We start from the raw sequence: 14,579 nt of genomic DNA, 5'->3' as shown, positions 1-14,579 counted from the left end.
GTAGTGAAGAATCAGATGACGAATTCAATTCGTTCTCATTTGGTAATATCTGAACTTATATTGATTTTCTTAACCAATTGCTGAATTTAATTCACGATTATATAAAACCGATTTTGGAGAAACATTTAAACGGATCCGAAACATTGCTCGAATTTTCCGTCGCTCGCCAGTGGAGAACTCAATGTTCCAGAGAAAGAATGAAAAACGGTTTAGGCTACACAAACTACACAGAAAAAAATTATGAAAAATAAACAGCGCGTAAAACTTGACTAACTATAATTCTGAAATAACTGCACTAAGAGGATTTTTTTTTGTCGGATTCAAGCATCAACGTCTAAACCTTTTTGAAAACCGTATTGCCAGCGAGTAGACAAGTGGCGATTCGTTAGAAAATTGAACTCATACATATTTTACCATTCTTAAAAATGTAACAAATATATGAAATTGAAATTGCAAGTATTTTTGTTTTTATCCCGGGATCCCGGGATATCCCGGTATAACGAAAAATTTAATCCCGGATCCCGGATTTTCATAGTCCGGGAAACAAGACCCTCTAGTTACCATAGGGAAGCTGTGAGACATCGGCAAAGATGTGGATTTGAATGGTTTCTGGTGTCGGTATCAGAAGGCACTGCTCGATCCAGGGATTATTTAGGTTTGGTAAAAGAGATTGGTATGCTTTCCACTCGTCTCGATCTTTAATTGGTAACTCGCGGTCCCAGCTCCATAATGTATCTTCCTCATCCTTCAAGGTCCATGAGTTCTGCATGAACACCTTGGCTTTTGTCACAACCAGCCCTACCTAGCCAAGTGGTTCGTACAAACGAATAATAAGAGACAGTAAAAGCCGTTTGGTGAGTGTTTACTTCGAAGAATCCATTGGTAGATCGATCTTGTACCGTAGGTAGTCTGTTGCCCAGTGCAGTTCGAGTGTCTTTATAGCCTGATCTCGATCCATTCCATCCAGGCAAGATTTTCTGAAAAAATTCCTTCGAGCACGATTTCATCGTTTGATGCCCATAACTTAAATCCAGCCTTTGATAAGAAAGCTTATAGTTGATTTTGCAGTTCAATTACTTCCACGGAGGTTTGACCAAAAGGAAACAAGTCATCAACAAAAAAATCTTTTTTGAATACAGATGCGGCTAGAGGAAAAATTAATCCTTCATCATCGGGCAGTTGGTTCAGCACTCTGATTGCAAGAAATTGAGCGCTACCAGTACCGTACGTCACTGTTTTCAGCTCGTACGTCTCCATCGGTTGATCTGGGCAAGACTTCCATACAATTAGTTGGACAGACGTGTCTCGCGGGTCTACGAGCACTAGTCTATATATTGCTTAAAAAACATTCGCCCTGCCTAAATTCCGCGGAATTTCGTTTGAAATCAACTGAAACGAGATTTTTCAAAATATCGCATATCCCTAATATTTGGTAGTCTTATAATGTTTCAATGTTCATGAATTCAGCATAGTATTTATCCTCGTTGTGCTGTGAATGTTTATATCACTAAAATCCCTGTCCACGCTTATGAATTCCAACCTTATGTGTCGTTGTTTCCCTCATTTAATAATCACGAAGGTGCCTGTGTGGCACCTACAGAAAGGTCTCCTCTGCAAGACAAGCAGCGATGGAAAACCCTTGAGGCAGGCTCAACAGCCAACATTGTGCAAAACTTACTTTTAAGTTAATTGACAGACAACCCCTTTGCGTATTACATACGAGCGGAACCAGAACACACATACACACACCTAATTCAAACGGGTACAGAGATATCTCGAATCTACCCTATCATGCCTTAAATGACGATGGCTGCAATATCATCACCGTGCCGTTGGAGTTCAAACTGTACACACGAAAGGTACACCCCCAAGGTGAGATGACGTCTCTTATATCAGATCAAAAGTAGAACCCATCGTAACCACCCCTTCTGTTTATTCGTACATTCTTATTGCTTGATTGCTACCAAGAGTAGGAAAAGGTGCACACACCGCCTTCCATTGCCTTGTTTCAATATTTGGAAAAATGAGATTAAGCTGAAGGTACGATAATTCAACAAAATTGAGATCAACAAATTCTGATTTCCCAAATCCGACGATGCCTCGAGATGGCAATTGGTTTGATAATTTTTTCTGTACACTTATGTAAAATGGCACTGCTGAAACAAACTTTCTTTTTTTTCAGACATGGAATGGGTAACTCTCGTTTCACGTCTCCTGGAAGTGCGTTGCACCACTTATCTGTGAATTAACAACCGGTAATATGCGTGCCATCACAGTTTAACTGGTGGAATCCTCAGCATGAAAATACACTTATTATACAGTGTATTTACCGCTTGATATCTTAGGAGAAGAGTGCTTCAAACAAGTTTTTGTGTGCTGCACTTCAAAAAGCCTTCCACTGGTGTTTATGAATAATAGGCAAGTATAGTCCTATAAAATGAATCCGTCGGAAAACGCAATGCCCTTTTTTAAGAAAAAGGTCCTCCAAATATTGATTTGTTTAGTTTAATTCGCGTTATTTTTTTATTTCTAGAAATTAAAAAAGAATGCATAAAATTGAAAATATGAATGCATGAATTATTTTATTACCAAGCTATTTAATTTGCTCAACAGGGTTTGGGTCACCATGAAATTTCATAAATACCGTACCATTTAAATAACAATAATTATCATTTTTGTGCGGCTTAATTCTGCCAAACTAGCTATCCGTTGTTTGATCGCTTGTGTGCTGTCTTATCGAGCGTGCAACTCCGTTCGTTGCCGACGAGGAAAGAGGCAAAGTCATGGCCTGCTATTCAATAGTAAATGTTGGCAACCGAACCGTTATACGGGTGATATTTGCATATCTGTCATCAATGAAAGTGGATTGCCCAATTTCTAATATATCTCACCCTCACATTCCCTTCTTCTCATACTAAAAGACAAAACCATTGACTTGGGATTTTCATAACAACAACTATTTACATCACATTTTTTTTCAATTTACAGCCAAGTCTAATTTTACATTCCAGTATCGAATATCCGTACTCAAATTTACTCAATATACTCAAATCCAATGTATGAACCCGAAATGCAAATCCAATGTTCCTATTTTAGTTTTAATCCCAAAAAAACATTTGGAACATTTTTATAATGGAATAGGGTGGGTGTACCAATCGTCGCCATATGGGAAAAAAAATTGTCATTGAATTTCAAAAAACGACATTGCTCAATCGGACGTTATTTAGGTGTGCCTAAAATTTATCAAAGTTTTGAAATGTTTACCCATGAAAAATTTCCCAAAGGGGGGACAGAAGGAAAAGTCGACAATCGAATTTTTGTTTTCGATGCCAAATGACTTAAAAATGCGAAAAGATCAAATGTTATCTAAAAAGAAAAGTTTTTTTTGAAAAAAAAATCGATTTTTTTCTTTTGGAACATTTTTGGGACTTTTTTTAAGATGGTGAAAATGTTTTTCATCGAATTTTGACACTGGACATCGTCGTCGTCGACATGTCGACGACTGAACTTGAAAAAGGTAATACTTTTCTGTTTCGATGGCAGATTTATCCGACATCTGCAAGAAGTGTAAACCGAAGAACATGTTGGAAAAGCAAGCAACTTGCAATAACAGCGACAGCGGACCACCAAATAAACGAATACACGTGGACCCACAGATATTATTTCATGCAGTGACTGTGAGGAGGCAGATGAAAATCCTGGAGACACGAATGAACCGTACCTTTCAGAAACTATCTGGGCCAGTACCTTTGAAGAAGAACGAACCAAAAAAACAAAATTCAACGCGGAATATGTCGCAGATCCAACCAACACTTGTGAGAAAAGTCCACAAAAAGGCTTCAATGTTTTAAGGTGATACTGGAAGCACGAACAATCATCAAATCATCATCCATTTTCATTATTAAATTTTTTTTCTACATCAAATATGATTTTGAAAAAGTATCATCAGCGCGTGCTGACTCGCAATGTACATACTGATATATGTACAGTTACATCAAACAAATGAACACCGAAATACGTTGCTCCAAAATTACGAGGTGATAATGAGACAAAAGATAGGAAAAATAACACGGCATATAGAGCCTCCCCGAGTCACCTTAAAAGCAAGTGGTTTGAATCGTCACAAACTGAAAAACAAAGCGAGTCCGTCCGTAACGTTATAGCAAGTTTTGCTGATTTTATAATCTATTGATTGAATTATAATTCTATTATATATACAAAACATTCATGCAAAGAGTTTTTCTATTTTCTTTGTGCTTTTTTATATGTGTTTATATTTATATTTTATATATCAAGCTGTATCTGGAATATGGGCGAATGTCGCAGAGAGGATTCTTTTCGTCGACTTCTTCTTCTTATTGGCATTACATCCCCACACTGCGACAGAGCCGCCTCGCAGCTTAGTGTTCATTAAGCACTTCCACAGTTATTAACTGCGAGGTTTCTAAGCCAGGTTACCATTTTTGCATTCGTATATCATGAGGCTAACACGATGATACTTGTATACCCAGGGAAGTCGGAACAATTTCCAATCCGAAAATTGCCTAGACCGGCACCAGGAATCGAACCCAGCCACCCTCAGCATGGTCTTGCTTTGTAGCCTTCCCCTCTTTTAAATAAAAGTGACAAGCAGCTGATTTCTTTGTGGTTTATCACCTCAGAACTATAGAAAACAATGCGAACTTGCATTTTAGGGGTGATAAGCTGTAAAAAAATCCTTCGCTTGTCACTTTTATTCAAATGAGGGGAAGTCGACGAAGAGAATTGTCTCTTGTGACATTCGCCCTTTTACCAGATAAAGCTTGATATGTTTATATGAGCTTTCGAACTCCTTCACTTATTTATTTTACAAATAAGGATTATCTGTATCGCTTAAGATCCATACATTTTTATATAACACGTTGTTTACGTCTTTTTTGCGTTGTTTAAAAAAACTGACGTGAAAAAACGTGTTATATAAAAATCTTTTAAAAAAAATCCGTTAAAAAAAGTTCCGCAATGACATGAATCGTGTTTCTACATTATCAGTTTTCTTGATCTTTACACGTTGTGTTTTAAATTCATGCGGTACCGCGTAATGAAAACCGCGTAAAAATAAACCTCAGTGTAATAAACATTGCCTAGCAATCTGATAATTTTCTCCGTAAATCTGATCTCAAAAGTTTTCAAAGTTACAAAAACTTTTTAAAAGACCCAAAACAGTCGATTTTTTTCAAAAAAAAAATTCTCAAAGTTTCATGCATTTTGAGTTCTTTGGCATCAAAAGAACAAAAAAATTATTTCCCCCTTGTGAAAAAAAAATTTTGATTAATTTTGAGCAACCCTTAATCATGTCCGATTTAGCTCAAATTTCGCATAGAGGGATATTTTTGGCTACGAAAACGTTTATGCATCGTCCGATGTTAAAATTCGATTTCATCATCTGAAAAAAAAAATCCCAAAAAAGTTCTGAAAGAAAAAAAAAATCGTTTTTTCCAATATTTTTCCAGTAGCATCAGATCTCGACGTTTTATGCATTTTTAAGTCATTTGGCATCAAAAACAAAAATTCGGATTTCTACTTCTCCTTTGGTCTCCCACACTCAAAATAATTGTCACTTTAATTCCACTATAAAAAGTCATGTAGACTTTAAAAATCGAAACTTTCATCGGCCTTACTGGAATCAAATAAAAATCATCTAATAAGAAATATAGTGGAATTAATAAGAAAACATAGGAAATAATATTTATATACTCTTCTAGTGAATTCTACTCAAAATGAATGTATGAAAAATATATGAGTGGGGTTCTCAGAGCGAAATGTATGTTTATTAACAATCGCTAATGAAACATTTTGCATAAGCATTATGAGAACGATTTGCAAAAAAAAAAGTTTGAGTGGGAATTAATTTTCTCCTTTTTTGCCCTCGTCCGCTTCTAGTGGACGGGATATTAACTACAGGGATACTATAGAGAAAAAAATATCGTTTCGTATTTAAGTTTCACTTAAAAATCAAGTACATGGCCAACCGAAAATTCACTTAAATTATATTGTATTTTCTAGTGAATTAAGAATAATGAGTGCCATCACTAATGAATCATTTAACTTTTGCACCCGAGACTACATGGGTAATATCTGCATATGTTTTCAAGTAGCTTTTAAGTGAAAATTATTTTGAGTGCACTGGGAAAATTTTCATGGGCAAAAATTTCAAAACTTTGATGAATTTTAGGCACCCCTCAATCATGTTCGATTGAGCTCAAATTTTGCATGGGGTCATATTTTGGGGTAATGAAACTTATGAGCAATGTCGTTTTTTGAAATTCGAAAATGTCATTTTCTTTGGCACCCTAGTCGCCATTCATAAGAACGACAATTTTTTTTTAAAATCAGTAAAAGGCATGTGGGTGGACTTTATATGTCAAGCGAAAGGTTTTACGTTTTCGAGGGGATCAAGTGTGCATTTGCTAAAAACGGACGTGTTTTGTTTTTTGATCCGTCATATTTTCTATTTCTAGTTTTAAATACTTTTCTATCTGTGTTCTATTTTAATACTGAAGGGAAAGCAGTGTTATTCACGATGCCTGTGATGATGATCACTGATCAGTGTACATATTCTTCAACCCAAACCCAACGCTGATGCTGTTCCAGTTAAGCAAAATCTGAAAACTACCGACGATGCTCAAGTGTTTTGCAAAGATGACTCAAATAGTCAAACCTGCCCAATGATTGAAGCGTTCCTCTTCCAAACGATGCATCCACGGTGCTTAAGAGTCACTCAAAACCGATTAATACCTGTCCGCGAAACGAAATCTGTGCAGCGAGGAGTCTAATGGAACGTACACACGGTCAAGCAGTTCGACCAACATTGACTCCACCTCTCGTTTATTCAAACATTCATCGAGTTTTACCAACAGCGGCACGAACAATCAATTTATTCGACTAACAATATCACACACGAACGACCGAAGCGCCAACTTGAGCACCAACCAACAAAAAATATATGGGGGTTTGTACAACTTCTCTACAAATGCACAAACATGTTCGGCGAACCTTGACTCCACCCCCGACAACTCAAACCAAAATCAAACCGTTTTAATTTTTTCCAACCGAGCCGCCAACTGTCAAATGGTTGTTCGAACAACTTCACACACGTTCAAACAAAGCAGCAACCGAAGCGATTTCTTGGGGGCGGAGTCAATGTTCGTCAAACTGCTTGACTGGTGTGTACGTTGCATAACGGAACTTCGGTGAGCTCTTTCCGATTTGTTTTATTCATGTTCGTTTTACATTTTACACACCCGCTATTTTTCAACTCATCTGTTCCGAGCACTCATTAGATGATAGTTCTATTACAATTCAAAAGCATTCCCAAGGATGTGGCTAGGTGGGCACAAAAAAATCATGTTTGTATTATTGTAAAATCTCCTTTTGCGCCCAAAACGGGGAACCGCCAACCAAATTTAAGTGTTAAAAGACAGAGCGTTACTTAGTTTTCGCTTCATCTGGCTTCTGCAAAGTACAATATAAAGAAATCATGCTTGATATTTCCCATTTGATTTAATTGAACTTTCGGGAGTTTTCACGAATTTTTCTTGTTTGCCCAAAATTTCCGAAATAGATACCATTCTGTCTTATAAATCTTAAGGGAAAAAGTTTGAAGATATTGGTTAACCAAAGAAAATTATATAAACCAGCAAGTCGAGTTGTTATAAATAAGTTTCTGGGCAATAAAAATTCGGATTTTTTCTGATTCGTGGTTGTTATCAGATAATAAAAAAAGTGTATTTTTGAAATAGGTGTGGTGTGCAGTATTCAATTGATAGATTGCAGATCGAGAAAATACGCAGCTGAGGTAAGTAAATGTGATATGTTTTTATCATCTTACAGGTGTTTTTTTCATCGTTTTAGATACCAGCTAGAACTCCAAACAAGCATGGTCCAACCTCCTTCGGACCATCGAAAGGAAGCGGACCCGTCACCATCACCTCTCAAGTTTATAGGCGGTAAAGATAGCGGACGGCCTTTTTCAAAGGACGCCAAAAAAGATACGATCCCACAAAGCCACTGTACAGGAATTGGAAATTTGGATACGAAAAAAGTAGGTACTTCTGCGACAAGTTCGGTCGCCTAGTGACTGCCGCTTCTGCGATGAACCTACCTTGAAAAATGCGTAAAATTATCGCCTGGAAATTGTTAAAGCTTATTACTCTTTTTCCTCTAAGCGTTTTACACAACATCAAATTCATCATTATTGGAATACTAATAATCACCCTAACCTCAAATTCAGTTTACAAGCAGTGTAATGTGGTGTAATAATTGCGATATCTGTGATTTTTTCATACTTTATCCCACTCACGCAAATGAAACGGCCAAAGGGCAAACCACGAAACATCTCGGCAGACATTTCACCATCAAGGGTAATATCGTTCGACGGAAATGAATAACAATATGTAATACTGAACAAAATACCGTTATTGTTATAATACCTAGGATTGATTGTTATTGTTACATAATTACCACGGTTGTCAGCACTTCCATCCAACCACAAAGTTTCCCTTAAAATACACCCCTTGTTGTCTTATGTTATTTTTGGTCAACTTTCAGATCAAGTTTAGTGTTGTGAAATGCCCATTTTTATTTTGTAAAAATCCTTTAATTTCGAACCATTTTTTGTCAAATTAAAATTACAAAAATTGAATATAAATTGAAAGTATGAAGAATAAATATAAAATACGAGGGTTGATATAAAAATATTAAAATATAAATATAAAAAATAAATATTAGGTAGAGTTAAAATTAAAAATTTACATGAAAAATTAAAAAAAAAACTAAGTAAAATGTGAAAAATATTCATTATCTTTATAATACATGTTAAGGTTAGTCGACGGGATTATTTTGTGAGTGCAAGTTTTTCGTGTTTTGTGTTGGACGCAGAACGATCGCGCGGTTACCGGAATGTCCGGTTCTGCTGTGCGGGCGATTAAATTAATAAGAAAGTGAAACAATCAGTGCAAGTTTGTTCGTGTATTGAATTGGACGTAGAACGATCGGAGATCGCGTTCAGACATATTTTCTTCAGAAAGCAGAACGATCGGCCGGTCATCAAAATTTAGTTTTGCTTTGTGCGGTAAGTAGAACGATCGGCCGGTTACCGGAATTCTGTTCTGCTTTGTGCGGCCTTTGAATAAATTGATGAGTTTTATTTCCAAGTTTAAGTCACGCCCAGACATGTTTTCTTCGGTAAGCAGAACAATCGGCCGGTCCTCGAAATTTTGTTCTGTTTAGTGCGGTAGGCAGAACGATCGGCCGGTTACCGGGATTTTGTTCTGCTTTGTGCGGCCTTCAAATAATTTGATGAGCTTTATTTCCATCGACCAAACTACACGTTATACACGGCATACCGTTTACCAAAACGAACCCTGCCACACTCCCTACCCCATATATCCAACATCCCAGTGATTTCTCGTGGAAGTGCAGATGACTCGTCGGCTTCTATCAAAGCGAGAATCGTGTCAACATTTTCCTACCCATTCCTTAATTGACCTGCATTCGGGCACGGCCGGCGCTGGTATTGCTTATTTTAAGGTCACCAGTTTTTACACCAGTTGTTAGTCCCAAACACTATCTGTTGGTTCACTGTGTAATTACAGCTGACCTGGCAATAAAGGAGTAGCAACCGTGGGCGGTCAATCATGCTCATGCTCATGCAAGCGAAAGGTTTTACGTTTTCCTTAGAACAGCTGTGAAAACCACAATAAAATTTGTTATAATCATCCATATTGAATAATCCATAAAAGAAACGCATGCACCAGTTGTGGCACTATTCTTAATTTTGGTTCCTTATTTGGCAAATCCCATTGTTTTCTTATGGGATTGGCCAAATTGGGACCACTAGTACGACAACTGGTGCAAAGGACGTCAAAAATTAAGCAAAATCGATTTGCATATAAAGCACTAGTGCGACAACTGGTGCTAAAGCCACGACTGGTACATCTAGCCTACCAAAATCAAACATTTATATAAAACATTAAAATTGTTCTTCAATCTCAATGGCTCTGCATTGCAACTAGTTCTTGGTTTACTATTTACGTGTTTTAAAATATTTCCACAGTAATTAATTGAAAAAATGATATGGAAATGCTTTTATCATCTTCTAAACTTGGACGTACATGATCATGATAGCATTAGAGGCGAAAGTATAGAATTGATAGTTCCGTTAGGATACGGCAGGCATGAAGAATGTTTTTATATAGAATTATAGAATTAATTGAAAGTTTTATTTATGCCTGCCATTGCATGATTAGGTATCTTGTATTCGTATTTGTTTTTTATATTCATGTTAAATTTTCACATTCAATATTCTAATCCAAGTCCACCTTTCAAATACGATCTCTAGCTTATAATCAAAAGTTGATTTTAATCTAATTTTAATTCCAATATTTCCAATTCAAAAATCACAAATTCAATAATCACCTCACCCATTATCAAAATCAAATTTTTCATTTAAAACCAATATCAAAAACAATCCAAATTAAATTATTCAATTCATAATCCACATACAAATACGCAAATGCATATTTACTAAACAAATTAAACAAGCCTTTTTCTGAGCGTTCTGAACTGTCAACTATTTCATATTCCTTATTTTTTTGCAAATTTATCCAGCTTTGTAATCCAAAATCAATAGAGCCGGCAGACCATTTTCAATACAATTTGATGGCCTTCCAACGGGAAAACCAAAACAATATCGGTGGCTCTCATAACATACTCTGCATTGGCCCTTCAAGCTTAAGCCAATCAGTCCGGCTACACTACACCTTCGAAATACGAATTTGAATCGTTGCGTTCTCCTGGTCCACTGCATTAACGTTTCTTTGGCACGAACAATCCGTCCCGCTTCTATACAACCTTTATCATAAAAAGTTGCAACAATCCAATACTCTTCCAGATCACCTTCGACAACATGAGCAGAAAACCGATGAGCAAAATAAATCATTTATTCCGAAAACTAATCCTGTCAAGTCGAAACCGATAAGAACAACAAATCATTCAATCTGGTACCTTCGACATTACGAGTGAAAACCGATGAGAAAACGAATCATTTGATTCGGCGCTACTTCAGAGTTCTTTCGATATTTTAACTCGTTTAAGTCAAACCGATGAGAGAACAAATTACTTATTTCGACGCTCTTACAGAGCGTCTTAAAAAAAGATATTTTAGTTACCAGATAAAGATTGTCGCTTCGGTTCCCTTTGTTCTGCTGTCCGTGTGGTACCTAACTGTCAAATCGTATGTATTTTTCCTTCCTTGACATTTAGATCCCCTATCCTCGTCAGCAAAAGATGTTCCGGACAGCGACGACAGCGACAATCTTTATCTGGTAACTAAAATATCTTTTGTCTTAGACATCACAAGCCAAAACTGATGGGCAAATCATTCAATCCGGCGTTCTATCTCAGTAGCTTCAACATCACATATCGAAACCGATGGCAAAACAAATCATTTATGCTGGCGCTCTTCTAAGCGCCTTCGCCTTTTTAAGTCGAAACCGTTGAGAAACAAAATATTTTTCAATCCAGCGCTCTTCCAGAGTGCCTTCACAAACCAAAAACCAATGAGCAACCGATCATTCAATCCGACGCCCTTCAGAGCTTCTTCGACATCACAAGTCGCAACCAACGAAAAAATCATTCAATCCGACTCTCTTCCAGAGTTTCTTCAACAATATTCAATAATAGCCAATGTTATACAACCGAACCGTTATACGGATGATATTTTCATATCTGTCATCAATGCACGCTGGAAGTAGAAAAGATTTCATGTTGTTCTGTTGATTGCGCTATTCAAATTAATTCATGAAAAAAAATGTTACTTAAGTAGGTCCTTTTGAAAAGTTAAGCGAGAAATGTCGCAAATTAATCGATTATTTTGATTAATCGATTCATCATAATGATAATCGATTAATTTTAAATCGATTACTACCCAATGATTGATCGATTCAATAATCGAGAAGAATCGAGGGAAATCGACTAGTTACTAATCGATTAATCTGGATTTTACGACATCATAAAGATTTCGACTATTTCGATTAATCGATTCATCGTTGTGATAATCGATTAATTTTGAATCGATTTCTGCCCAACGATTAATCGATTCTATAGTGGAAGTGGATTGCCTAATTTCTAACATATCTCACCCTCACAATTTTCAGTACATATTCCGTACTTGCAGTGGACTTGTTGATGATGCCCAAGACGTAACTAGCTCTAATGTATTTCCATTCCTTTAACGGTTGAACAACGCACCCTATCCGGGAATAATACAAGTCCATCTAGAAGTGAACAACTGAATTATATTCAAACATCACATGAAAAACTGTCATTTGGCACACTATGAGACAATGTTCATCGTCTGCTTTCTTATCTTACGCAGCCAAACTAAATACATTCGTACCCTTATCAGTTGTTGCGTACGCCCCGCGTGGATCCAGCTCACCAACATTCTCACACACCTTCCCTTAGATACACAAATTTGTGCAACCTCTCGCAACTTTACCAACGCTCGGGTCACTCGGTCGCAGGTTTCCTTCTTATCATAAATTCGAGCAAGGTGTGACTCGCTCCGCATTCCCTGTGTGGCCTCTACGCATATCACTTTCAGTAATCAAACAATCGATCCCCGTTTAACGGACTGTTATCTTTCGTTGCGCGCAGCTTTGGGTGAGGCTTTACGGTTTGCGGCGCTACAGGTGAATTACTCCAATCAGTTCATTATATTCCGTCGATCCCGTCTGTTGTTCGTTGATAGTTTCGCGTCCCCGCTGATTTTTCTTATCATATTGGTGCGTGCCTCGCGTGTGTGTGATAGTTGCGAAATTTCCTAGCAGGAATTTATGACCTCCTTCGAATTTGAATAATCTTTTGAATAAGAATTGAAGCTAAGTGAAGGTGCTATTATAGCACCTAGTGTGGAATCTGAGTGAATCGTATATTGAATGAAACATGGCTCGTGGGGAAGGAAAAGGTGAAAATGTGGCCAAGCTGGCAAATCGAATTGCAGCCATCAAGTACACGCTGTTCTGCTTCAACATCGTATCATGGGTGAGTACTTCCGGTAGATTCATTTGAATAAGGAGTCATCAATTAAGCACGAAGTTTGATTTACCAAGAATTCTATAGTAAGTGACGTGACTCACTGCTTGATTCAACCTAAATCGTTTTCACAATCGCTAAAGATAACGATCACTTCGTAGTATTGGTGCAACCATGGAGCGTTCTTATCACTTCGCGTTACAACCGCGATATGATGGCAAATTGTTGATGATCCACAACATGGCTGACATGGTGGTTAGTGGTATCGTGCTCCACTTGTTATACACAAAGAGTTTTTAACATGAGTAATATGCTACATCTGAACGTTTCTCACTAGCAAAAGTTTTAATCTGGCAAGCACTTCAAATTTTACCACATGTCGGTGATTTCGAAGATTATAAGCAGCAAAGTCCCAATAATCCACCTCTCCACCAGACTCTCGAATCCGTTCTCGTTGCTGCCAATCGTCCAAATTACCCATAAATCACAATTTGTTCCCCTTTCATCGACAGCGGAGAGAAAAAACTTTTCCCACTCGAACCCTGGAAATGGGAAAAATCTGCCAATTAATTTATTCATTTACAGTCACCAGCAAAACCCAAAAGTTGTTGCTTCAACACTCCAACTCGAGCCTCAACCGAAGCTAATCCCGGTTTCCTCGCTGCAGGAAATCAGTCGGCAAACATCGACCCCGAATGGCTCTAACGAGAAAGATTAATGGAAATAAATTGTCATCTGCCCTTGTCAGCCCGGCCCGGTCGGATTTGTGTGGGTGGAATTGCGATTTTTCTTTCCGTGAGTTCGACTGGTTTTTTTGCGCTCGGATTCTATTCGAACCAACAGGAGGCCAGCAGCAGTCGAGAGTTGAACTTTTTAATGAAATGATTTTGTTTCCGGTAAGCGCAGCCTCTCGCTTCTGTCTGCCACCCTGCAGCAGCAGCAGCAACAGTAAGAGCCACGGCACCCGAAACGGCGGCGAAGGAACTGTATCACTTACAGTCGACAAACACGGGAAATCATTAACATCAACATCGGTTTGGGAACTGGAAGAGTGACACTTTTTTTCAACTTGGGGAAAACGGGAGGTTGGATCTATTTTTCTTTCTTGAGTAAAGTTTTTGGCCCGCTTCGGTAATGCTATCGGAGGCACTGAACCGTTTGAGTAAGGAGGGTACAGTTCAAGGAGACAAAGCGAAAAGCAGTAACTCATTGGTGTGGAGGCGACATCGGTGTGTTCAGGCTGGGGAAATATAACTTAGTGGCTGATGAATTCGAATGAGTCATATCTTGAGAATTTTCCCGTAACTGATACAAGTGTAGATAACACGTTTGTATCACATAAAATAAAGTTGTTCGATGTTGATCTAAACACATACTACTGCAACAGGTGTGCACCGTTCCGGAATTTTTTGGCGGGAGTGACATTTTCAGCACCTCGTCAAAATTGCAGTGCATTTCCACTGGAAAATTCTCTGAATTACCACGCAGGACTGCTCTGAATTGTC

General features: G+C 37.7%; 1 protein-coding gene across 1 annotated transcript in view; it reads left to right on the top strand.

Moving 5' to 3' along the window:
* Positions 1–12,741: 12,741 nt before the first annotated feature.
* Positions 12,742–14,579, top strand: part of LOC134226898 (tetraspanin-2A) — a 310,417-nt gene continuing 308,579 nt past the window's right edge. The window contains exon 1 of the mRNA XM_062707998.1: positions 12,742–13,083. Coding sequence (XP_062563982.1) covers positions 12,985–13,083 — 99 coding nt within the window. The 5' untranslated portion in view covers positions 12,742–12,984. The remainder of the gene's footprint in view (positions 13,084–14,579) is intronic.

Source organism: Armigeres subalbatus, chromosome 3 (assembly GCF_024139115.2).
Source record: "Armigeres subalbatus isolate Guangzhou_Male chromosome 3, GZ_Asu_2, whole genome shotgun sequence".
NCBI classification, from domain to species: domain Eukaryota; kingdom Metazoa; phylum Arthropoda; class Insecta; order Diptera; family Culicidae; genus Armigeres; species Armigeres subalbatus.
The sequence above is the reverse complement of the archived record's forward strand: the minus strand, read 5'-3'. Positions and strand labels throughout refer to the sequence as shown.